Genomic DNA, 26747 nt, shown 5'->3' on the forward strand with positions numbered 1-26747 from the left:
AGGAGATGCACATCAAAGCCCCGCGGGCGTGATGGGGCACATCCCAGGCTCCCAGGAGAGAAGCCCCCCGCTCTGCCGTGCTTCTTCGCCCCCGGGCCTCTTCTCCGTCAGCCCCCTCCTCTGCCTCTCGCCTTGAGTCACCCACTCCAGTTCTGACAAGGCGAGGGAGACGGTGCCTTTAAACTCCGGAGCGGCATCGGAGGAGACCGCCAGATGCACCCTCGACGGATGGCCGCGGAGCTAGGAAGCAATCGCTCACCTTCGGCTTAACAGGTAAGGAGAGCCCGTCCGCTTTCCTTTCGAGCAAACGGAGAGGTACTTTGGGGGCTGTGAGTCTCTTCCCACTAGCCTGCACGATATGTGTTTGTTTCTGTGCCGGGGATTCTCTCCCTCTTGCCAACTCGTTTGATAGTTCTTTGTTCAAGGGAGCGTCCCATTGCAAGGTGGGGTTGCCAACTTTTTTAAAAAAATCGGCTCTGTTCCTCTGCCTTTAGCAGCAGCAGCAGTGTCCTTTGCAGACATTCCCAGAGCTGTGCTGATTTTCTCTTTTATTTATGTATTTAATTCAAAGCCTTTCTGAACCACTTGACATTTTCAAAAAATCTCAAGGCGGTGTATGCTGCCTAAAAACAATTCCCATTAAGACAAGGATACAACTTACAACCAATAGAGATTTAGAAAAATGCAGAAAGGCAAATGAAAGAGAACCAGGGAATGTGTATGTATAAAACAGGGTCCAGACTCTGAAAAGTTTCTGCAAATCAGCCTGAGAAACCAGAGCAAACCTCCCTCCCTCCCCACCATCCACCCTTCAGCTGGCAATCTTTGTTTGGTGTGGCAAAGCAAATTTAAATTTTTGGAAGTCATGCGTGAAACTTCCCCAGATGGGTTGTCAGACAGAAGATGCTCCTGTCTGCTTTCAGTTTGCAAAATGATAGATAGCGCTGTAGATTTCAGATGGGTACCATGTTGCACTTGCTAGAGGGTGGGAGGGGAGGTTAAAATCTCTTTCAGATAACCCAAAAGCCTTGAGGGTCATCTGGAATACAAGGTTGGCAGCTCTCCTAAAACCACAACCCTGATCCTAGAACTTACAAATAACAAGTGCTGTTGATTTCAGTGAGACTTTCCAATATTGGGGGGGGGGGGTTGAGTCAAAAAGGCAGGATAGAATTTTTATAAAATACATTTTAAAATATATGAGAAATATTGTTTTGAGGGGACAGTGTCACCACCTAAACAAAAAAACACGCCCTGACCCACTCCTGTGCCTCTAATATTGTTCTGATATCAGCAGGGGAAGCTTTTCATAGGATGAAGACAAGCATTCTCATCAAAGAAAAGCCAACTGCTTTTAAAAGCACAGGAGAAGGAACCAGGAAAAAAGTTGGCAACCCTATGTGAGGGACACAGCGCGTCCCTAAGGCTGGAAATACAATTGGCTTACTTTGGAGCAAGTACTGTGGAAAACTATGAGACTTGCAGTTGCTTAGGACTGGGCTGTCAGAGGACAGGGTCTCTGTTCTTCCTTACCTGTGGTTTTGCAGTTGATTAGCTTAATGTAAAAGAAAGGACACAGAAGCTGTTTCTGATACTAATATATCCTGGTTTCTGCCCAGGCTTTCTCCCCTTTTTTTAATCAAATAAAAAGGTTTTTATTTAGTTTATACATGAGAAGCAGACAGGCTGTGTCTGCGTCAGAAGCTTTGGGAGCGGGGAGGGCAACAGAAGGAAGAGTCGGAAACAATGGGGAAAATGAGCCAGTAGCAACAGAGAGAGTCCTGGTGTGGTACAGAAGAGCCCCTGTTGGCAAAGAGCTTCTGGAGTTCCTAAAGAATGTACGGCTTGCCATGCTCAAAATGCTGTCAAGGGAGATTGGGGGAAAGGGCAAAGGCCATAGCTCAGTGGCAGAGCATCTCTCTTGCACGCAGAAGGCCCCAAGTTCAGTCCTCACCATCTCCAGGCGGAGTTGGGGCTGTCCCCTGTCCTGAAACCTGGCATGATGCCTCCAGTCAGTGGAGACAACAGTGAGTCAGATGGCCCAGGGGTCCAACACAGTATAAAGCAGCATCAGATATACCTCCAGGTTAAGCACCGTGGCCCAATGGCAGAGCACCTGCTTTGTATGGCAAAAGGCCCAAGTTCAATGTCCAACATCTCCAGAAGGGACATTTGCCTGCTATCTTTTCGGCACCTTTCAAAGACTTTCCTCTTTCAACAAGCCTTTTAAGTTGCCTTAAGTCTGCGTCTGTGTTATAATTGCTTGTTAATATGTGTTTTTTTAATAATGTTTTTAAAGCTTTAAAAATGTTTTTGTTTTGTTTTAATGTATTTTAAGGTCTGTTTTTATGAAGTTTTAAAGTGTTTTTAGTGCTTCTGTTTGCCGCCCTGGGCTCGTGCTGGGAGGAAGGGCGGGATATAAAATCAAATAATAAATAAATCCTCGAGACCTAGATATTGAGCTAGATGGACCAATGGCGTGACTCCATCTAAGGCAGATTTATATATTCCTAAAGACGTGCCTATTTTTTCCAGATAGGTACTGGGGCCCAGCTCTGACTGCCTGGCAGCTCTGCCATCTGCCTCTCCAAGGAACTCTTGCTCGTTCATGCTAAACGTTGCTCAGCAATGAGGAAAGCCACTCTGTAGCTGCTCAGAGGTTGCATTCAAACTCTGTATCTTTTTTTGTTTTTTTAAGAAAGGGCATGGCCAAAGACAGCAGAGGGTGGTACCGAATGGGCACGGACAAGGGAGGAGAGGTGGCGCTATGAGATCTATGGTGAAGATCTATGGTACCTGCAAGATATAGACATTTATTTCTGTTTTTGCCACCAGCTGCAAGAAGATGCTGGAAGCTGAAGGCAGAAAATCCATCCCTGCTATGCCATGATTTTATTTATTTGCTTATTTCAGAAGTTACGCAGTGTGTGTAAAAACAGAGTAGAAAACTAATAAATTTTTATTTTATTTTTTTATTGCATTGATATCCCACCTTTCTTCCAAAGAGCTCAAGGTGCTGTACGTGGCTCTCCCTCTCTCCATATTAACCTCACAACAACCATGTGAGGTAGGTTAGGCTGAGAGTTAGTGACTGTCCCCTGGCCATCAAGTAAGCTTTGTGGCAGAGTGGGGATTTTGAACCATGGTCTCCCAGGTGGAATAAATAAAACATTAAAAACAATTAAGACAGCCAGAATTAAAAGCTGCAGAAAGGGAATGGGCTAATTTGGGAAGGCACAAGAGAAAAGAAAGAAACCTAAGAGGAGCCTGCTGAATCAGACCAAAAGGCCCATCTAGTCCAGCATCCTGTTCTCACAGTGGCCAACCAGATGCCCACGGGAAGCCCACAAGGAGGTTACATGAGGGCCACAGCGCTCCCTCTTCCTGTGGATTCCAGCAACTTGTATTTGGAAGGAGATTGCCTCTGACTGTGGAAGCCATCCATTGTATAGTAGCCATTGATAGCTTTTTCCTCCATGAATTTGCCTAATCCTCTTTCAAAGCCATCCAAGCTGGTGGCCATCCCTGCCTCTGGTGGGAGCAAATTCCGTAGCTTAACTCTGCCCTGCATGAAGAAGTCCTTTCTTTTGTCTGTCCTGAATCTTCCAGCATTCAGCTTCATTGGATGTCCACGAGTTCTAGTGTTATGAGAGAGGGAGAAAAACTTTTCTGATTTTTCCATTTCGTGCATAATTTTATATGCTTCTATGATGTCACCTTTCTAAACTAAAAAGCCCCAAATGCAGCAACCTTTCCTCATAGGAGAGTTGCTCCCTTTTTGGAGCCTTTTCTAGCTCTACAAATTTTTTCTTTAGGTCAGGTGACCAGAACTGTACACGGTATTCCAAATGTGGTCACACCATAGATTTGTATAATGTCATTATGAGTTTTGAATAAACACTGAAGACAACAATGTTGAGGCTTGCTTCACTTCTAGTAGAAGAGCATTCCAGATGTTTAAAACCATGTGCTTGAGTCACAGCATGCTTAACTTCAGGGGTGTGCGGCACCATGAACAAATGTTCATTTTCAGATCCAAGTGACCGGGGTGGGGAGGATGTAGGGAGAGGCAGCTTCTTAGACAGCCCAATCCAAAACCATACAGGGATTATATGCAAGTAGTAAAATCTAGCCTGGTAGGAAACTGTCTCCCCGTTCAACACTTTCAACAGAGGCACTGCATGTTGGCATTAGGCTGGTCCGGAGAGAAAAGCTTTGTGTACTTGCTGCAGCTTCCAGACCAACTTCAAGGGCAGTCCCATGTAAAGTGCTTTACAGTAATCAAGTCTGTGGAGCATCTAGCCAGGCACCTGCTGGTATTGGTGAGTGCAGCATGGTAGCTGTACTCCATATCAAGGCAGGCTGCTGGCCTAGCCCTGGAACATGTGTTCAGACTAGGACTGCCAGGTCCATTGCCTGAGACTGATCCTGTATCTTTAGGAGAAGAGAAAGTCAGCCAAGTGCAGGTGTTCTTGCAACACTGTAATGGGAAAAACCACAAGGTGGAATTCTCCCTTCCCCCTGCACAACTTTTAAAGATACAGAAGACCTCTTGGAGGCCAGGCCTGGCAACCCTAGTTCAGACAGCTGCTGCCATCGTCAGGAATTTGGGCTGCCCAGTAGTGGCTGGTGGTGGGCGCACTCGTTCTGGCAGGATCTTGGCTTGCTTTTTTATAACTGTTTATGTTGTATGAGTTTTGTAGCTTTATTGCTGTTTTATGATACAACTGGAATCCACAACAAAATGTTGCAGTGTCTAGTAGGTGCACTAGGATTCCTGCCAGCTATGAGGCCCCAGGAAAGCATCTCACTTCCCCTACCAGGCCTGGCAATAGCACATGGCATTCCTGGGCAGCTGCCCAGGCCTCAGTGCTCTAGGAGGGTCCATTGCTGACACCTGCACAAAGCCCACACACCCTTTGAAAAAGAGCCTGAGTCCAGGAACATCCATCTGAATTTCCCACAATGCACTCTAGGGTTCTGCACTAGGAGAATTGTGGGAAATTAAAATGGCAGGTCCCAGAGCCAGCAGCCTGGTGCTGCCAACTGCGAAGTGGGAGGAGACCCACCAGTGCAGGAGAGGGCCTATCAGAGGTCATTTTGCCCAGGGCACCCTCAAACCTGGAGCTGCCACTGACCAATTTTCCATTTTTCTTTTCCAACTGACAGTCAACAATCGATGGACCCTGAGCATGCTCAGGCCTCAGTAGGCTGGTTTTTTTGGGTGTGTGTATGTAAAGGTTTCTTGTTCTCTCCAGACATGCTGACAGTTCCATCTTGTTTCTCAGTGACCCCATTTTAGCTACAGTCCTATAGGCCAACTTTCGCCAGCCAGATGCCCTCTAGATATTTTGGATGACAACTTCCATGAGCCTCGGCCAACATGCCATTTTGGACAACAACTGCCACAAGTCCAATCCAGCGGGGCCATTTTTAGCACATGGGAGTTGTCAGTGGCTGCTGGTGGCTTCATGTCAGTGGGGCAGTGGAATCCGTTCCAGGTTTTAGTCTGAACTTTCAAGGAGCTGTCCAAGGTGCTTGGGAGTGGATTCCACTGCCTCACCGATGTGGAGCCACCAGGTGCCACTGGGAGTGGTGGTCCAAAATATCTGGAGGGCACCAGTTGGCAAAGGCCACTGTAGGTGCTCACCACCTCAGTTTGCTATTAGAAAGACTGTGACTCTTATGAGCTGCCCTGGAAGATTTGTGTATCAGCAAGGAGATAGATCTAGATCCATAGCTATGGCTGTAGAGAAAAATTAGCCACTGGGAATATTTACCAGATAACCAGAGGCATCAGTAGTAGATAGGCACCCTTGGAATGTATGGTTCACACCATACATTTAAAGCACATGGTTTCCCCCAAAGAATCCTGGGAACTGTAGTTAACCACTCACAGAGCTACAATTCCCATCACCCTTAACAAACTATAGTTCCCCGGATTCTTTGGAGGAGAAGCCACGTGCTTTAGACGTATGATGTGTTTGTAAAGTACCCCTACACATAAAAGATCGTGAACAGCACAGAAGTTACATCCTCCTTAATAACTCTCAGAGTAGTGACTGTTTGCCTTTTGTTCGTGTGAGCATGATAGTGCCTTCCAGATGTTTACAACTGCCAAGGGTCCTATCCAGCACAATAACTGGTCATCGATGATGGGAGTTGCAGTCTGAAACATCAGGGGTGCACCAGGTTGGGGAAAGCTGCCCTGCCATCAGGACTTTGTGAATATGGGGAGAAGTCACAATATTTCTCCTTGTGCCTTCCCTATCTCCTGTGCCCCCACCCACAATGTGGCCTGCCGGATGAGGCTCTGCTCCCTGCTGTTTTCAAACACCCTGCTGAGAAGTTAACATTGATTTTCAATTTTTACTTCCTCCTGACAGCTTTTAGCCAAGTAAACATCTTTGAGAGCGGAAACAAGTGATAGATTATGGATGGTTAATGCCTCTTGGCTTCTTCTCTCTTTTGAAAGTGTAAGGAGGGGGGAGAATGGAAGTTTGGGGAAGTGGTTACAGCAACCTTCGCCAGCCTGACTGTCTTTGCTTTGCACTACAACTCCATCAGGTGGAGGAGGACTGCAGATTGGGGACATCTGTCTCAAGGCATCTTGCTGCACACACATGCTCTTTGCTTGTTCCTGTGAGAACCTTCAGGAGCAGCCACTGATGGGAAGGAAAAGGAAAGGGCTATTTTTAGGGCACTTGGTTTTGAGCATCCCTCTGTGGCCTAGAAGTGCAAGGGCAAAGGGACCGAGGCCGGAGGGGAAATGTGCTTGCTGCAGAAAAGAACCTGAAAGGAGTCCAGGTTTGGGGAACTGGCAGCAGCCCACAGGAACGTCTGCTAAAGGAGGGAGAGGCTGTTAGACTCAAGGTGCTTCCAGACAACCTGTTTCTTGGGCATTCATCCTGATTTCTTTGTGCAGACATTAGACAACATCGGCACTTTCATTTGTTTGCAGGGAGGTTAGATGACAATGTCTGCTATTCATGGAGCATTCATCCTGCTCTGTTTGCGGGCAGGTTACACGATGTTGTGTCAAAGCAAGCGTCATCCCACACTTTCCAGTGCATTTTCCTGTCACTTTCCTTATTCCGACAAGTCAAAGCAAGTTTGTTGCACAAGAAGTCCAAATAAACTTTTGTGCAACCTGAATTTGCTGGTGTGTGAAGCCTACCTGAAAATAGTGACAGTCTGGAAGTGACCTTTTAAAAAAAATTATTCTGCTCTTCTGTGGTGCTTCCAGTGGTCTCCCATCAGTCAAATCCAACCCTTGCTTAGTTTCAGCAAAGATCAGGATCAGGTACTTACAGGCCGTTCACTGAGCCTGGGAATGTCAGTTGGATATGGCAAGCAAGAAGAGTATGCCAGGAAGAGAACAGCCAACGTCAGTTTATGTCTAGGTTATCAGTGCCCTGCCCTGGGGACTGGGAGGAATGGTTGTACCTGAATGGGAAAACACATGCTTTGCAAACTAAAGGTTGCAGGTTCAGTCCGTGGCAGCATCTCCAGATCGGGCTGGGAAAGATTGTCGAAATCCTGGCTGCCCATTAGCTACCAGGCCAAGTTCTAGTTTTGGTGTGCAAAGCCCTATACAGCTTGAGACCAGGATACCTGAAAGATTGTCTTACCCCCTGTACATCCAGTTGATCACTGCAGATACCAGCTCATCAGGAGGTCCGTTCTGCACAACATAGGAAGCAGACCTTTAGTGTAGTGGCACTTACCCTTTGGAACTCCCTCCCTTAAATATTAGACAGGCACCGTCTCTGTTATCTTTTTGGTGACTACTGAAGATCTTACTCTTTTAACAAGCCTTTTAAGTAGAGACCTTATTCCAGTCTGTGTCTGTGTTGGAATAGCTTTTAAAGATGTTTTTAAAGCTTTTTTTAAAAGATGTTTTGTTTTAATGTGTTTGTAAATATTATTTATTTATTTATTTATTAGATTTATATCCTGCCCTTCCTCCCAGTAGGAGCCCAGGGCGGCAAACAAAAGCACTAAAAACACTCTAAAACATCATAAAACAGACTTTAAAATATATTAAAACAAAACATCCTTAAAAACATATTAAAACAAAACATCTTTTAAAATATCTTTTAAAAAAAAGCTTTAAAAACATATTTTTTAAAAAGCTTTAAAAATGTATTAAAAAGCAATTCCTACACAGATGCAGACTGGGATAAGGGCTCTACTTAAAAGGCTTGTTGAAAGGTCTTCAGTAGGCGCCAAAAGGGTAACAGAGATAACAAAAACATGTTTTGTTGTAATATATTTTAAAGTCTGTTTTTTAATATGTTTTAGAGTGTTCTTAGTGTTTTTGTTTGCCGCCTTAGGCTCCTGCTGGGAGAAGAGCGGGATATACATTTAATAAATGTCTGGTATTCAAGGATAGCCTATTCATCCCAGGCTATGGTCTGAAGGCACATAAGGCCAGCTCCCTGGGTCAGGTCTGGTCAATGCCTGGATGGGAGACTGCATGGGAACTATATGTAAGCCGCCTTGGGTTTCTATCATGAAAAGAAAGGCGGGGTATAAATGTAATAAATTAATCCTGGAGAGCCACTGCAAATCAGCATAGACCAGGGATGAGAAACCTGTGGCCTCCCAGATGCTGTTGGACTCCAGCTTCCATCAGCTGCAGCCAGCATGGCCAATGGTCAGGGACGATGGGAGATAAAGTGCAACAATGTCTGAAATGCCACAGATTCCTCAATCCCTCTGGTACTGAGCTAGATGGACTAAATGATGGTGAGACTCAGCATAAAGTATTTACTTCATTTTATTTAATAAAATGTATACTGCTTGGTTATGAAAAACCTTTAAGCAGTTTACAGTCTCAAAAGATTAAATCACATCAGGTAGCTTCCCATGATTCCGGTTCATGGCACTTGGAGGTTGGTATCATCCATCCATCCATCCATCCATCCATCCATCCATCCATGGCCATGTCATTCTGGGTCAGCAGGCCTGAAGAACTACCCCAACCTGACACGTGTCTTTGATAGTTTCTCCCCCAGAATTCCTACACGGGTCCAGTGTTGATGGAGGCGGACAGTGACCCCAGGTGCCAAAGGCTGTTAGCCAGAGAACCCTGAGATGGATGCTCCCCACTGGCCTCTTGCCTGTTCTGCAGCCAAAGCATGCAGGGAACCCTTGAACTCCTACTCCTGCTTATCTTGCTCCAAAAGAAAGCAGAGGTGAGGCTGGGAACGATGAGCGGCTTTTTATACCCATTTGATTCTTTTATTGCTGTGGCATGTTGCTTTGTGCTGCTCTCCAGTTTTCCTTAATTCCACCCGAACTGGGAAAAGTCCTGAAATTAATACTAGAACTGGAGTGTGCGCAGTTTGCTCAGACTTTAATTCGTGTGTGTTGCCAGTGTGCTCACGTATTTGGATGAGACTTGTTTCTCTGCTGCCCCAGAAGGGCAGATCATCTGGGCTTAGGAAGGAATTTAGCAAGCTACCTAGCACTGAGTCAGATGCACTGGGCATCTAGCTCAGTATTTATTTATTTATTTATTATTTGATTTATATCCCGCTCTTCCTCCCAGCAGGAGCCCAGGGCGGCAAACAGAAACGCTAAAAACACTTTAAAACATCACAAAAAGACCTTAAAATACATTAAAACAAAACAACGTTAAAAACATTTTTAAAAAAGCTTTAAAAGTATTAAAATACAGTGTTGTCTACTCTGACTGCCAGCAGCTCTCCAGGGTTTTCAGACAGGGAATCTCTCCTAGCCTTACCTTGACATGGCATTGCGGACTGAATCTGGGACCTTCTTCCTTCTTCCTTCCTATAGTTCTGTCTCTTTAAACCACGTTTAGCGAGTGGCAGTCTAAGAAGTGGATAATGTGGCAGAAGTGGAAGGGACGCAGTGCAACTAGTTTGGCATGTGGGGGAGTGAAGACTGCAAGGAGGAATGTGCAATTCACGGCTGTTCATAGGCAATAAGTTTTCAAATATTGGAAGGCAATTTTTCTGTCCTGCTTATGGCCTCTGGCCACACAGGTTTTAATATTCTTTCTAAAACCTGCAAAACCTATTTGAGCAGATACAATACTGCAGGACTCCGCAACCTGTTTGGGCCCCAAGGGCACATTCGGAAATGGGCACCACAAAAATGCCAATTGCATTGAAGAAAAACTGGCGATGCTCAGAACCATCCCAAACAACAGGTCAAGCACCTGCAAAAAACCCCAGAAACAAATAAAACGCAGGCAACACCCACTCCCCAGCCAAAAAACAGCAAAAAAAGGGAAGAGGGAGGGGCCTTGGTGGGTGCCAAGGGCAGGGGTGAGGGCGCTGTAGAGCCCACAAGTACCACATTGGGAACCCCAGCCATAATGAGAGAGGAGAAACTGAGCCTATATGCTGAAGGTACAGCGGACACTTAAAAAACAAAACTGCTCCTATGCCTTTATTCAGTGGCCTGGCACACAAAAATGCCAGCAAAGCTTTTTTTTTGCATGGTGATGAAGTGATGAAAAAGATTTGCCTGCTTAATTTCTGTGAACCAGCCTGCTGCTTCAAGGCACAGGTGCAGGGTTCACACAAAAAGTTGGCAACCTTAATAATTAGGCAACTTTTTGCAGAGCTATACTCTAGACATAATCTTTAGGTGCCTGGTTGACATATACCTGTTGCATTTTTTCTCCCCTGTCACAGACTAGCTCCACTGGAGACTCAGCCAAAGATATGTTGGAAGCGTGGCAGCAATATCAGCAAGTCTGCAATCTCAAGATGTTAGAGGATCCTCATCCCACAAGTGAGAGAGCAAGAGATCCCCTCCCCATGCATAAAAGCGAGAAGGACGAGAAGGCTATCAGTGGCTACTACTTATGATGGCTAGCCTCTATACCTCCATGGTCAGAGGCTTCTGAATCCCGGTTGCTACCAGTTGCTGGCATGAAAAGTGTGTGTGTATATGGGTATTGCAGCAGAATATAGAAATAGCTGGTCTGGTAGTTGAAAGAATAAAGAAGGTTTATTACTACAAAAGGGTAAAGTCATACTTAAGCAGCCCTGCGGCTTCCACTCAGGGAACCATTACGAACAAGTCTGCGGCATCTCAAAGCAGGGCTGGGAATGCCCTCCACTTGAAGTGCTGGCGATCCACAGCCAGTCAGGATAGGCAATAATGAGCTAGATGCACCAATGGCCTGACATAGGAAGATAGGAAGCTGCCTTATACTGAGCCCTTTTACCAGGGCTAATGAGATTTGTACTCTGGAGGGCACCAGGTTGGTGAAGGCTGGAGTAGATCCTACAGCAAACTTGAAGCAGTGCAGCTGGTGGAGCTCACAGCCTTATCTCTTGTATGAGAATCAGGGTTTTACCAGCATGTCCCTGTTTATATATTTGAAAAAATTGGGTGCTGTGCATTCCTTGCCTTTGTGTGTGTGTGTGTGTGTGTGGAATTAGTACACTCAATCAGCTCATGCAAAAGGCATCAACCCTGCACCTCATGGAATCAGGGGACCTTCCTTCCCAATAATCAAGTATATTTTCTGATACTTAATTTACGTGTTGTGTTCACAAATGAAATAACGTGTTGTGGAGGGTTCTTGGCTTTTCTTGTTTCTCCAAGGTTTGGGGGACATAAGAACATCATCACCATATTGTTTTTCTTAATATTGTTATTAGCAACAACGACAACAGCAACAACATTAAAGGCCCTGCTGGATCAGATGGATCAACAACCTACCTCAGCTTTCCCCAAGGTGGAGACCAGCATGCTGGCTGGGGCTGATGGCAGTTGTAGTCCAAACCATGTGGAGAGCATCTGCTTGGTGAAAACTGTTCTACCTGGTCCACTGCTCTTCAATCTTGGGTCCCCAGATGTTGATGGACTACAACTCCCATCATCCCTGACCATTGACCATGCTGTCTGGGGATGATGGGAGCAGTAGTCCAACAACATCTGGGGACCCAAGATTTAAAAACAGTGACCTAGACAAGTATCCTTCTTCCCTCCATTGTCGTCCCAGATGCCTTGGGGAAGGTCACCACCAGGGCTTGAAGGCAGCAACGCTCTCTTCCGCTGTTGCTCCCTAGCAACTGGCACTCAGAAGGTAGACTGCCTCTGAACATGGAGGTTCCTCTATGCCAACATGACCGGCAGACCCTGATAAGCCTGTCCTCCCTCTTCCCTTCTGATTATTTGTCAAATCTTCTTTTAAAGCCATATATCAACGACATTAAATCTCTTCTTTTCTTCTGCCGGCTTCCAGGTCTGGTATGCAACCGTACCTTTGACATGTATGCCTGCTGGGATGATGCCCTTCCCAATACCTCAGCCAAAGTTCCCTGTCCCTGGTACCTGCCTTGGCACCAGCAAGGTAAGTGTGGTTTGAAGACTCCTGAAGTTGTTTGTTTATTATAAAAATATTTATATGCCGCCGTTCATTAAAAAAAAAAATCAAAGCAGTTTACAACAATCACATAAGTATATAGACATACAATAAAACCATGTAAAAATGTGGAATCAGAAATCATGGACTAGCTATTGCAGAAGGATATATTCTCCATTGCCAGCATAAGCCTGGCAGAGTAGTAAAGTGTTCAGCAGGTGTTTGACAGTCAAAACAGAAGGTGCCCGCTGAACCTCTATGAGCAAAGGATTCCACAGGGCTGGGCAGATGCCACTTAACAGCATCTTGTTATTGTCAGATGAGCCTTGTCAGCTCAGCGAACCACCGGTGATGGTCCTGCAGATGATCTCAGTGATCGAGCTGGGAGATAAGGGTTCCAGTGGTCCCTAAAGAAAGTACCCTGGACCTAAGTTTTTCAGGGCTTTGTAATTAACACAGGGACCTTGAACCTAGCTTGGTAGCAGATGGGCAGCCACTGCAGATATTTTAATGATGGTGCCACATGTTGTCAGCCGTGTGCCCCTATCAGCAGTCTGGCCAACATATTCTGCGTCAGCTGGAGCTTCCGAACCAGGCCCAAGGGCAGCCCCAAATAGAGCACATAGCAGTAATCTAGCCTTGAGGTGACAAATGCATGGACTGCACTGGTCAGGCTATCCCTGTCCAGGAACAGCCTCTATCTTGTTCCCCTGTCTCCAGAGTAAAGCTGAACTTTGTCTGGGCACGACTCTGATGGGAGACATGATTAGCGCTTGGCCTGACCTCCTTGAAAGAAGTGTAGAGTTAGAGGTGTAACATGATGATGTAAATAAAACATTTTATATATTTATTCCATTTTTATCCCACCATTCCTCTGAGGAGCTCAAGGCGGCATACATGTTCCTCCCTGCTCCCCATTTTATCCTCACAACAACCCTGTGAGGTAGGCTATGCTGAGAGAAGGTAATTGGCCCAGGGTCACCAAGTAAGCTTCATGGCTGAGTGGGGGATCTGAACCCAGGTTCTAGTCATGACACTCTAACCTCTGCACAGGCAGATCAGCTATTATGATCATTTATTTATATAGCGCAATCAGATGTACAAAAAACAATTTTTAAAAATCCCTGCCCCAAAAGGCGTACAATCGAAATAAAAGAAAATGAGGGCAGCCAAGGAGGGAAACAAAGAGAGGACAAAGCAAGGACTTCAAATACACATACTCTAGGTATCCAAATTATAGAAAATTTTAAAAAACTAAGCTGAAATTCCAAACGCCTTGGAATAAAGAAAAGTTTTCAAATCACATGCACATGCGTACACATTTAGTATTTATTTACTTACTGATTTAAAGCCTTCCAAAGTTCAGTTATAAGACTGTCCCTGCCCCCCTGCTTACAGTTTAAAAGACGCAACACAAAAGGAAAGGGGATGGAAGGGGAGGAAGGGGTAAAAAGTTCCTAGTTATGCGATTATTGTAATGGAAAGGAGAAGAAGAGTCAAAGGTTGCTAGCCTGTCAGTTTAGCTGACGGGGAGGCCCTGCAGCCCCACCTCTTCCTCGGCTACAGCGTGAGGGAAAGGCACAGACCAACCACAACCTTCATCACAGGACATGCACCACAATCTTGGATTCCTTCTCTGGTTGAGCCTAGAGGAGCTGCCATCTTGAATCTGATGGAAGAGATTTATGTAAGAGCATAAGAAGAGCCTTGTTGGCTCAGGCCAAAGTCTGTCTAGCCAGGACTCTCTTTCCCACCATAACCAGCCAGTGTGCCAATGGGAAAGCCCACAAGCAGTGGCCTTCTTTTGCCACTGCCCAACAAAGAGAGGTAGACTGCCTCCGAGCATGGAGTTTCCATTTAGCTAGCATGGCTGACAGCCATGGACATTTTTTTTACTTATTTGAGACAAATTCTAGACCATTTAATATGAGATAAGCAATAAAACTATTAAAAAGAATTAAATCGCTACATCCATCATAAAAACATAAATGATTAAAAAATTGTTATGAATTGGTGGTACATAACTGTTTGTAAAATAAATAACATAGAGCTGTATTTGGCCCCTGGACCAATATATGAGGCATCAATTTATGCTGATAGTGGTAATAGGATCTGTATCATGTTATAATGAATAATATAAACAATGAATAATAAACAAATGGTCGTCGACTTCCTCTTGCTCTATTTCCGCCCCTCCTGCTTTTTCTGCAGTGCAAGGTGGCTTTGTCTTCCAGAAATGTGGTCCAGATGGACAGTGGGTGGTGGATGAGTCAGGGCATCCTTGGCGAGATCACTCTCAATGCGAGGGCCTCAACGAAGAGGTCCCCTTCCAGGTAAACTCACTGGGCCATGGATTCCAGATCTGGAAGATGGGGGTGGGGATGGGATCTTCCTTAGGAAGAGTCACTCTTGATTCCTTAGTCCATATTGTGTGTGTGTGTGTGTGTGTGTGTTGTACACTTGCACTTTAAACATTCATTAATCAGAAGGTGTTGCCACCAAGGGCTGCTGTAAGTTGCAATCCGTTTCTTGATGAGTAGATTAATCAACTATAGTTGGTTAGTTGATTAATCTTAATGAGCTCATTTTGCTTGAGAAGGGCAAATTTTAATCAATTGTCTATTTTAGACTATTTTATAATGGAATTTGTATCCTATTTTGGTGCTGGTGTATGATTATAATGGAAAATGAAAAAATAAATGATTGAAGATAGCCTTTCCGTCTAAGAACGGGCAACAGCTTTTGTTCATTAAATTGTCAGTTATCTTTCACTTTCTTTACTGTCTCAAAAAGGCAGCTATATTGAGGTTTTGGTTGCATGATAATGTATTTACATGTAATTGTACGCACCGTGAAAAGGCAGATATGTAATTAACTTTAAAAGCCTTGCATTGCTTGACAGATCTAGTTCCACCTTATCAACCAACAACACGCAAATAAATGTTAGACTATCTCATGCTTTTCAGGACCAAACTCTTGATTTATTTGATGATCAAAATACAGGCAACTCTGGGCAGAAACCTAGTAGTCATTTTAGGTGCTGCAGTTTAGGGCCCAACCAAACCTAACCTCAAAATCTGAATTTTCCACATTCGGTTGGTGGCCTCGAGATCCGTAACATGTCCTGTTTGTGGTCGGATTATTGTGAAAACCTGATTATCAAGCATCCATACGTGTGAGCTTTTTTCTTTCTTTCTTTCATTTGGTCTAAATTGCTTTAGCATTGGCCACTCCCCTAAGTTCACCCCTTTTCAGTTATTGGTCCATAACAGTCATTTGCTTTTTGCACACTTTTTCGGAAGAGAGCAGAAACGTATCTCTTTTTTAAAAGTTCCTGTGAATATGCAGGTTTATGGATGTGCTATTGGGTGGGAAGGAGACAAGGGGCTTTGCATATGATGGAGGAATGCCCAGGGACCGCCTCTTGCAGGAAAGTTGGCGGCATTACTTCCGAGAGCACAGACGTTAATCTGGTTGATTATCAGTTTAGGAAACATATCAGTTTTTCAGTGGTATTTCCAATGCAGATTTGTGAACATGAAAATCCGTACTAGTTTGCAACATCATATGAACAACGGTGAATTAATGAGGCCACAAAGCTGTAACATTGCAGATTATACATTCGTATGGACTGGCAGTCCTTTGTGTGGCAATCCTTCCTTCTAGACCTTATGCTTATAAGCCCATTAAGAGAGGGGGGAATAGTAAACCTATGGTGGATCTGCCCTTTCCCACTGCATGCATTCCAGCCAGCCAATGGCCTGTATTTCTGTTTTCTTCCAGAAACATTTGTGGATTCTGGACCAGTTCCGACTCATGTACACAGTGGGCTACTCCCTTTCACTGGCAGCTCTGCTTGTGGCCCTGGTGCTGTTGGCAGCTTTCAGGTACTGAAAAGGACAAAAGGAGAGCGCCCCAAGCAACAGACAGGAAAAACTAGCAATATTGAAAGAGATGTGTGTGTGTTTAGATTAATCACTCCCGTCAAGAGAGAGTCTCAGTAAGGCTGTCCCTTTAACCAGGCTGTTCCTTATAGAAGTGCTAAGTAAAGCAATAGCTCCCACTGCTGACAGTTAGAGAGCTAACAGTACAGTGCACATCAATGCACTTTGCTGCTGTTCAGTAAACACCAGTGCAAGGATGAGTCTCGGCTCATACGAAAGAGTAACCGCTTTGGATCATGACTCAATATGAATATACGGGGCACAGCTGACTTCCCTTCTGCTGTTCTCCTCTCCCCAGGAAACTTCGATGCATCCGCAATTACATCCACATGAATCTCTTCCTGTCCTTCATGCTGCGAGCAATCTCCATCCTTGCCCGGGACACCCTCCTGCAGCTCCACTTCCCCAAGGACCTCCAGAAGGAAGGTGATCTCTCTCGCCTTCCTTTGGGACAGGTACCAGTTCAACTGCAATTTGAGGGAGGGTCAGACAGGCAGCGTGGTGCAGTAGGAAGAGTGCTTGGTTTGAGTTCAGTTCTCTCCTCCTTTCTTTCTCCTGGATGTCCAGGCTGTGGCTGGCTGCCGTCTGGCGCAGATCATAACCCAGTACTGTGTCTGTGCAAACTACTACTGGCTCCTCGTAGAAGGTCTCTATCTCCACAACCTGCTGGGGCCGATGGCCTTTTCTGAAGAAAGCTATTTCCCGGGCTACCTGCTCATTGGATGGGGTGAGTCAGCTGCCAAATTCCATGTCTCAATGAGAAAGAGACCCCAGGGACATAGACAGGGAAGGGGAACCTCAGGCCTGCTGGGGGCCAAATGCAGCCTTCTAGGCCTCTCCAACTGGTCCTCAGAACTTCCCCCTGGCCTAGGGTTGCCAGGTTCCTGGCCTGAGACTGATCCTGTATCTTTAGTAGAAGAGAAAGTCACCCAAGTGCAGGTGTTCTTGCAACACTGTAATGGGAAAAACCACAAGGTGGAATTCTCCCTTCCCTCTGCACAACTTTTAAAGATACAGAAGACCTCTTGGAGGCCGGGCTTGGCAACTAGCATGTGGACCTCAGAAGGCTGCCCAGAAGAGACTGCAGCCCCTGGTCTGGAAAAAGTTCCCTACTCCTGGCTTACTTCATTATAGTGCTAGGATCTTGCCCCCTGCAGGTGGTTGTCCAAAGTCCGAGCCTGCAGTTGGATATTTGGCTTTCATTGTGTGCAATTTAGTTTAGCTTTTAAATTGAACTAAACCACTGACCCTTCTGTTTATCAACTGAATGTAGCAAACTATTAAAGGGGTCAGGGCCGAATCCTCCTCTGTGCAAGAGCTGGGCCAAGTTAGTTTAGCACCTGAGATGGGAAATCCGAACAGCTTTACACACACACTTCCCTGTAGAGCCCAAAAACACAGTCATAAATTAAACATGACAATATGCCATCCTTTTTCCATTGTCCTCCAAATCTGTGGCTGGTGCTTCATGTTTCGGTGGTATCGCTGTGCCTGGAATGAAAAACCAGTGATCAGAAGCTAGCTATGCGATGCTGAAATGACAGGGAAAGATTAAACTTATGTAGAAGGCAATTGTCTCCATTATCCTTACTCTAGGTGAGGCCTGTTGATCATGTGTCTCTCTCCTCTCTTTGTGCAGGGGCACCAATCCTTTTCGTCATTCCTTGGGTGATTGTGAGATACCTCTATGAAAACAACGAGTAAGTCTACTTAGCAAAATCTTCTACACATTTGGTTTACTTATATTCAGACTCTCACCTAACTCAAAGAACTTAGTTTGCAATCGTAGTGTGGTTAGCATGTCAGACCAGGGTCTGAGAGCCTCAAGGCACCTCCAGGCTGTGACTATAATCCAGTGGGATTCGTTCACATCCCAGCAAATTCAGGTTGTTCAGTTAAAGCTGATCTGGCGCTCTTATGAAACAAACCCACTTCCCCAAAAGAGTAGACTTTTTCCAATAAGGAAAGTGATGGGATAACACCTGCGTGATCTCCCCATAAACAAATCAGGATGAACATTCATGACACTGCCTAATCTGGGTGCATGTTCAGTAAACAGGTCGTTTGGAAGTGGCCACTGGTTCGAGTGCCTAAACAAGTTGTGAGGATAAAATTTGTTTGTCTCCTTAAACTCTGTGGTGAAAGGGCAGTATAAAAGGTTTTTTAAGAACTTGGAAATGGACTGCCTTCAAGTCACTCCCAACTTATGGTGACCCTATAAATAGGGATTTCATGGTAAGCGGTATTCAGAGGGGGTTTACCATTGCCTCCCTCTGAGGCTAGTCCTCCCCAGCTGGCTAGGGCCAGACTGTCACCATTTTGCAGGTATGATTCAATCATATACTGCCAAATCTAGATTGCAAAATTAAAATGAATTTGATGTTCTGGAGCAACAAACCCACTTCCACACACACACGCACACACATACACACCCACACAAAGTAACAGGAAAATGCACTGGAAAATGTGGGGATAACGGCAACACAGAGCAATGTCATATTTTATTTATTTATTCACTGTTACATTTATATCCCTCCTTTCTTCCAAGCAGCCCCAAGGTGGCATACAAACATGGTTCTCCCCCCCGCCCCGGTTTTATCATCAGAACAAGCCTGTGAGGTAGGTTAGGCTGAGAGGCACGGCAGGCCCAAAGTCACCCAGTGAGCTCCACGGCTGAGTGGGGAACTGAATCCTGGTTGCCCACCTCCCAGTCTGACACTCTAACCACTGCGCAACACTGGCTCTATATAACCCCTGCACAAACAAAGCAGAATGAATGCTCAGCAAACCACAACATTATAACCTCCATGCCATTTGTCTAAAAGTAAATCAGGATGAGCGCTGAATGGGCCATCTGGAAGAGCCCCACGAGAGCACTGAGACCAGTTCTGTAATCCATCCTTCCTCCTCCAACCACTGTAACCTTTTTAATTACACCGTTTTGTTTTTTCCAGATGCTGGGAGAGAAATGACAACATGGGCTACTGGTGGATCATCCGTTCCCCTATCCTGCTAGCCATCTTCGTAAGTTGCCAAGGAACAGAGAAGCGGCCTTCTCCTCATACGATACTATATTGGTACCTCTCGCTCAGTAACGAGAGGTCTGCCTGGTGGCAGCTCAGTGGCAGCTCAGTGGGATGCCTTGCTCAGCCTGTCCCACTGAGATCCTCCTGACTGGAGATGCCAGTGAGTGTTGGAAAAGTTACTTTTTTTGAACTACAACTCCCATCAGCCCAATCCAGTGGCCATGCTGGCTGGGGCTGATGGGAGTTGTAGTTCAAAAAAGTAACTTTTCCAAGCTCTGCCTGGGACCATCTCCACACAGGACGCATAATTTTGTAAGAATATAAGACGAGCCCAGCTGGGTCAGGCTAAACAGCCTATCTCGTCTCTCCCATAACGACCACCCTGATGTCCCTGGAAACTTCACAGTCAAGGCGTGAGGGCAATAGACCTTGCTCTCTGTTGTTTCCCGGGAATTGGTATTCAGAGGCATACTGTCTCCAGCAGTGGAGGGAGAACGTAGCCATCGTGGCTAGTAGTCATGGATAGCCTTATCCTCTTTGCATTTGTCTAATACCCTTTTAAAACCATCCAAGCGGGCAGCCATTAGAATATATTTTTGGGGAGCGACTTCCATTGCATAACTATGGCCTGTGGGAATATATACTTCCTTTTGTCTATCTGAATCTTCCAACATTCGGCTCCATTGGATGGCCCCAAGTTCTAATAATATGGGAGAGGGCCTGTCCACTTTCTCTCCATCATGTATAATTTTCTACACCTCTGTCATCAAGTCCCCCCTCATGCCACAAACATTGCGATCTTTCCGCATGGGGGAGTTGCTCCATCCCTTCTGAGCATTTTGGCTGCCCTTCTCTCCCCTTTGCCACCTCTACAATATCCTTTTTGAGGTGGGCTGACTAGAACTATACACAGTATTCCAAGCTGTGTTCACACCATAGGTTTGCATAACGGCATTACAATATTAGCAGTTTTATTTTCAGTTGCTGTCCTAATGATCCCTAGCATGGAATTCGTCCCTTTCCTAGCTGCCGCACGCCGGGTTGATATCTTTATATTGGGCTATGCATCAAAAATCCAAACTCCCTTTTCTGGTCAGCTCCTGCCAGCTCAGATGCCTTTGGTGTATATGACTGCGGTGGTTGGATTGTTTACCCCAACGTGTATCACTTTGCACTTGCTTACAGTGAATCATTTTTGCCATTTTAATCCCATCTCCTTGTCAGTGTAGACTAGACTGAGCTAGATGGATGAGTGCTCACACTCATATAAGCTTGCTATGATCCTAATGTCCGTTCACCCAGTTTGGAGATACATATATGGCAGTATAGTGGCAAATTCAGAAGTGCAGGGCCCCTTCATGTTAATCACACCCACGCCCCCCCTTATTTTGCTGCTGGGTTGAGAATGAGATCCTTGTTAATGCCTTCTCCCACAACAACAGATATCCCTAGAAGGCAATCAGCATGAAAGGGGAGGGTGTTAGCTGCTGAGAAGAGTCATCTCAGTGGCTGACTCACCTCCTTTCACTCTGATTGGCTCCAATCAGCAGGAAGGGACAAGGAAGCATGCTAGAAGACTCTTCTCAGTAGCTAACACACTCCCCTTTTATGCTGATTGTCTCATAGGAGGCTGAAGACATAGGGACCCTGATGAGACCCTGCTCCAAAAAAAATAAAGGGTATCAGACCCCCTGAGACACTGGACGACTACACCCTTATACCACTATTTCATTAAAAACATCAAAGCGGTTTATACAAAATTAGAAAAACAACAACCATACAATAAAAGCATTAAAAAACCCAATACTGTAAAAACAAAGGTCAACTATTGCAAAAAGACATCTTCTTAGTTGCCTGCATAAACCTGGCGGAACAAAAAGGATTCCAGCAGGCGTTTAAAAGTGAAAACAGAAGGCGCCTGCTGAATCTCCGCTGGCAGAGCAGAGCTGATGACACTGAAATGCTCGATTTTGTGTCGATGTTAAATGAGCCTTGCCAATTCAGGGGACGGCCAAAGCCGCTCCTGCAGATGATCTCGGATCTTTTGCAGCTCCTCGCAATCCCTTTTTGTTTCTACCCCCTGAACAATTTGGCGTCCTTCAGCAAACTTGTTCACCTCACTGCTCAGCAGATCAGTTATGAACATGCTGAAAAGCCCCTCCATAGTGAGAACCACCCATATATTCCTACTCTCTGCTTCAGGTGCCTGATCTCTCCCTTTCTCCCCTCCCCTGTTTGAATCATAAGGGCAATTTAGGTGAAATGTGGGTATTGGTGGCATGGGCATCCATATGAATTTTTTGGGGGGCGGAGAGTAAAACACTGAAAGGGGAGATTAGGTGAGTTCCTTGCCAAAAAAGCCAAGAAAAATAGTGCCTGTACATTTCGTCTCATATTTCAGGTTTTACAAATGCTATAAACTTACTCTTCCTTTTTTTTTAATGAAAACTGGGTATCTGGAGATTATGGTTCATCTGGCAGGGGAGGGGCAACTGCCCCCCTGCTCTTCCTGTGAACACCTATGATTGATGGGCTCAGTAGAGGCCTGTTATGGCCACTGGAGTGACCAGTTGCTGACCTGTATCCTAAATATTCAATAGGTTGGAAACACTAGTTATCTTAATTAGGGATGTCCTGGAATTCTGCTCAATTTGGATTTGGTACCAAATTTTCCATTAATTTGCTTATTCTTTATCGCTATGGATTGGAATTTTATGTAATGATTTTCCATGCCTACTTTCAAAAATGGATTTTTTTAAAAAAAATCTGCCTCTAAAATATCAAGAACCGTCATTTTATTGATATTTCCTTTCAAAATATTGATATTCATCTTGATATTTTTATGAGGATCAGTAAAAGCAGTGGCTAGTGGACAAAGAACAGACTCAAATGGATACCGGCCTGTTAGGTCAACAGAATCCTTTCAGACTAGCACTGGCCAATGGATCCCGTCCTTATTTAATGTCTATGTGCCTGTGGCGTTGCTGCTCTCAACAACAGATGCCAGAGGGGGATCCGTCTGGATTGCAGAACTTTACTGCAAATCAGAATTTCTTCCCTCTTTCCCATTTCAGGTCAACTTTGTGATCTTCATACGCATCATTAAGATCCTGGTCTCCAAACTCCGGGCTCAACAGATGCAATACACGGATTACAAATTTCGGTAAGGAACAAACTGCTGGGCCAGGCAAAAGGGAAAGGATTATCACTATTGCACAAATTAGGTCCCTGCATTCCTGTAGTCAAGGGGCAAAAAATGCTAGTGGGACAAGGAAAGCAAGCTGAAGCTTTGAAAAGAGAAATGGGAAACTTATAAGGTGGCACAGGAGTTATATAGACAGCCCTGTCCAAAGTTAATGCCGGTCATTCCATCAGCCAGTCAGGTGCTCTGTGGGAAGAGTGGCTTTTTTTTTCTAAAACAAATCCATTGCCACCCATGGCTTCCTACTCTGTTTGCGAATTGTCATGATAGGGAGGGTGGCATGTACTTTGTATATCTGAAGATTTCAGCCTGTGGAGCAGGTCGACAAACTTTTTGGGGGCAGTGAGCACATTTGGAATTCTGAGAAACTGCCGTGGGTGCCAGTCACAAAATGGCTGCCCTGAGGGTCTGGCATAACATAAAACAACTGCCATGGGGGTGTGGCATAACATTAAATGGCTGCTGCGGGTGTGTGTGGCATAACGCAAAATAACAGCTGCTGGGGGGTGTATATGGAATAAAAAAAATTGGCTGCCACGTCTGAAAGAGCAGAAAAAGATACAGGATCACAAAATGATGCGGGTATTCCCACCCACTCCTGGGGTCAATAGAAAAAAACCACCTAGATCAGCCACTGTCATACTTGCTCACAGAGAGAAGCTTTTTGCAGCTCTCTTCTGTTCAGAACGGAAAGGAGAGTGGGTGTCTAGTCTTGGCGTCCAATGAAATGTGGGCATGTTTAAAGGAGGTGCAGGAGAGGCCAAGCCAATACACAGCAGAACTGAGCTTAAACAGCAACGAGTCTTTCGTACAGGGGATATTTACAGACACCTTTCACAGGTGCCATAGGAAGCACTAGTGGGCACATTGGCCTCTTCAGGTGCCACATTGGTGAGTCCTGCTCTGGAGCATGACAGCTTGGTGTTAGGTTTGACCATATGGTGATGCCTTTTAGTGCTCCCCTTTGTGCACACAGACACTTAATCCTTTGCCTGTTTTTAGGTTGGCCAAGTCAACTCTGACCCTCATCCCCCTTTTGGGCATTCATGAGGTGGTGTTTGCACTGGTCACTGAGGAACACGCCCAAGGCACCTTGCGCTACGTCAAATTCTTCTTTGAGTTGTTGCTCAACTCCTTCCAGGTAATGGGTGGGTCTTGGACATGGGGCCCATCCGTCTTGAAAGATCCTTTTACCCCAAGTCAGGCCACTGGTCCATCTGCATCAGTTTGGTCTACTACTCTGGCAGCTTCTCTCCAGGGTTTCGGTCAGGGGCCTTTCCAAACCTCATCTGGAGATGCCAGGGATCGACCTTGTGGCCTTCTGCATGAAAAGTGTGTGCTCCACCACTGAGCTATGGACCTTCTCCCTGCCTGAGTAGGTGTGGAGTCTCTAGGGTGGCTGGGATATATGACCATAGCCGCTTCCTGAGAGAGCAGAGTTTGAGGGCTGGGTGGTCTGCAAAGTGGAGCAGAGCCTTCTGGCTACAGATGTCAGAGAATTCGGTCAGGAACGGAAATGGGACTGAAACTAGCCACAATTTGCGCATTTGGCCAAGCTCAGGAACAGATTGGAAAAGTTACTTTTTTTGAACTACAACTCCCATCAGCCCCAGCCAGCATGGCCACTGGATTGGGCTGATGGGAGTTGTAGTTCAAAAAAGTAACTTTTCCAAGCTGTTCAGAAATCACACAAGCGAATACAAGCAGGATTCACTCTGACTTCTAGTCCATGAATGTTACATAAATAATTATGTTATTTCCTCCTTGGCTTTTATGTTCCCCTTCCTTTGAAATGCATTGAAGTTAATGACATATTTATTATTAATTTATGTAACGAAACACATATGCCACTTGATTGTGAAAAACCTCTAAGCCGTTGAATTAATGATGTGAGCCTCGGTCATTGCAGATAGCAAGACAAATAACGAATAACGTAGCTTTTAGCATGCGAACATCCCTAGTTGTGGCTGATGAGGATGTCTTGTGTTATCGTCTAAGAAGACTGTCAATAGGACGAGAGCAATGAAAACTGGTTAACCGATACCACTGTATTCAGATGCACAGGGTGGTCCCATGATAATAATAATAATAATAATAATAATTTAATTTTTAGGCCGCCTATCTGGCCAAAGCCACTCTAGGCGACGTACATATTAAATTCAATAAAATACAAAATACAGTAAATACAATAAATACAATAAAATACAAATAATCATCATGGTGTTTTGCATCCTTAGGCAGAGAAGCAAACGGCACCTCCTGCCCCCCCCCAAAGTCAATGTGTGAATTGTCCCAGCTTCTTTAAAACTTATACAAGTTTGTTGTGTTGATCAATTTTGTCATTATTTTTTCTCCATCTTTCAGGGCCTGTTGGTGAGCATCCTCTACTGTTTTGTTAATAAGGAGGTAGGTCATCTGAAAGGCAGTTGCATTCTCCATTGCAGAAGTGTACAGGCAGCTGGCTCAAAGTCCAGGAGTGGGCTTTTGTGTGAGCGGAATCCACCCCGGGATTATAATAATAATAATGATGATGATGATGATGATGATGGATGGGCCTTTGGCCTTATCTTGTTACAGGGCTCTCCTTATGTTCTTAGACAGGCTGTCTTTGCCCCACCTCTTCCTTGACCACCACTTCTCTTGATTCCTTACTTTTCCTCCCAGGTCCAATTCCAGATCCAAAGGAAGTGGCAGCGGTGGCAACTGGGTGCCAGCCTGCTCAAGGAACAGGGGCAGAGCTTCAGCAACCGGGCATCCTGGCGCAGCCGAAGCAGCCACCGCAAAAAGGAGGCCTGCCCCCCACCCCACAGACACCCAGGAGGAAAAGGCCTCCCCAGGGGCCTTGGGAATACAGCCAGCGCTCATTCCCAGCAGAAGTGTATGAGCATCAAATCTTTCCAGTACGTCCCCGTCAGGACGAAGGCTGAGGACAAGGTCGGGGGGTCCCCTGTCACCAAGCAGGCCCTTCCAGGCACCGGTTGCCCCGAAAATGGCTGCTGACCCCCAAGAAGATATGAAAGACTGTTGCCAGTGTTCCAAAACACAATGAAGGAGTTTTCCAAGGGTGCCGTGGGGGGCCACAGCACAGCTGTGGATTCCTGGAAGATGCACAAACTCTTGTGTACATGAACAGGTGCATGAACTGCACACTGCATAAGGCCCCTTTCAGTGACTGTCTATAAGCGTGAGCTGGTGTAAAAAGGCAGTGGGACACCCAAAACTGGCTGTGTCCAGGCTTATAAAGGACTCTTGCCTAGTTGCCTGTGATATGTGTAAGAATCCATCTGGCTGACCCAGTATACATACTTTATAAACTGGAAGAGAGTTGATTGCGTGTGTGTGTGTGTTTTAATCAAGCCTCCAACACTTCACAAATGGCTTGCATAGCTATGTGTGGGCAAGGCGATGATACTAGCCATTATTTGTGCGGGCCAGTCATGTTTCTGGACTGTTGTTACCACCTGCTCTTGACTACCTGTGCATACAGGTATATGCTAAGACATGTTTTGGGGTCTTTAGCTAAGAGTCATAGCATTCAATGGTGCAAATTGCTCCTCTGGGGGTGGGGTTCAGCACCAAGCCAAACCAAAGTTTTGAAACGGAGAATCCACAGATTGTTAATTCAAATAGGAGAAATAACCAATTCAATCTACAACCAGTCCCAATGAGACTGGCACTTTGGGGGTGAAATGTGAGAGGGAAGAGCAATAGATCTTGGGTCCTAATTTGGGTCACAAGCAGGATGATGCTCCCTGATGTAATTAATTCCAGAAATCAATACCAAAGCTAATTGCAAAGTAATACCAGTCATTTGGGCAGGAATCTCCCATTGTGAGTAACATGGCTCCTAACTTGCAAGGGTACCCACCCTATCTTCAATTAATCAAAGTGTCTTTGTTGCTATTTCAAAGTTTATTTTTTTTAGGAGGTGCATGACTCCTAGATTGGATCAATCTCAAATCCAGCCCCTTTTGTGTTTAGGCACTGGGAACCTTATCAAAGTAAGAGAACTCCCCCTAATTCCATTAACTTTAACTCAGGATGTCCCAGGAATTCCCCACCCAGGCCTTTGTTGTGGAATGTCCCCCAGTGCTTCATTGGTTTTCAGTATCTCTTTCCTCCAAGCGTTGCCCTTAATCCCATTATCTTTTGCCTCAGAGACCACCTCCCTCGGGAAGTCCTGTCCCTATAAATGAGCACCTCTCACTCCTCACCTT

The 26747-nt window shown here is 45.4% G+C and overlaps 1 protein-coding gene across 3 annotated transcripts; it reads left to right on the forward strand.

Annotated features, from left to right (window-relative positions):
• On the forward strand, positions 1–25849 carry LOC133370306 (gastric inhibitory polypeptide receptor-like). 3 transcript variants are annotated; one of them, XM_061596434.1, is made up of 14 exons: positions 1–273; positions 9009–9200; positions 10674–10773; positions 12239–12346; positions 14570–14691; positions 16142–16245; positions 16601–16757; positions 16870–17029; positions 17942–18002; positions 19257–19326; positions 22403–22491; positions 23533–23671; positions 24895–24936; positions 25195–25849. In XM_061596434.1, the coding sequence occupies exons 2-14, from the start codon at positions 9144–9146 to the stop codon at positions 25528–25530; spliced, it is 1545 nt and encodes a 514-aa protein (XP_061452418.1). In that variant the 5' UTR covers positions 1–273; positions 9009–9143; the 3' UTR covers positions 25531–25849. The 3 variants fall into 3 exon arrangements, with proteins under 3 accessions (XP_061452418.1, XP_061452420.1, XP_061452419.1); XM_061596436.1 differs by lacking the exon at positions 9009–9200 and adding an exon at positions 2536–2659 and having other exon boundaries at positions 2–273; XM_061596435.1 differs by lacking the exon at positions 9009–9200 and having other exon boundaries at positions 2–273.
• The last annotated feature ends 898 nt before the right edge of the window (positions 25850–26747 follow it).

Source organism: Rhineura floridana, chromosome 15, assembly GCF_030035675.1.
Source record: "Rhineura floridana isolate rRhiFlo1 chromosome 15, rRhiFlo1.hap2, whole genome shotgun sequence".
In the NCBI taxonomy this organism is placed as follows: Eukaryota; Metazoa; Chordata; class Lepidosauria; order Squamata; family Rhineuridae; genus Rhineura; species Rhineura floridana.

What these genes read in the sequence shown, in the direction of transcription:
- LOC133370306 (XM_061596434.1), top strand. Translation starts at nt 9,144, where the DNA reads ATGCAGGGAACCCTTGAACTCCTACTCCTGCTTATCTTGCTCCAAAAG. An exon ending in TGCTCCAAAAGAAAGCAGAG is followed by an intron (nt 9,201 to 10,673) that starts GTGAGGCTGGGA and finishes CCCCTGTCACAG; the next exon opens with ACTAGCTCCACTGGAGACTC. An exon ending in ACGAAGAGGTCCCCTTCCAG is followed by an intron (nt 14,692 to 16,141) that starts GTAAACTCACTG and finishes GTTTTCTTCCAG; the next exon opens with AAACATTTGTGGATTCTGGA.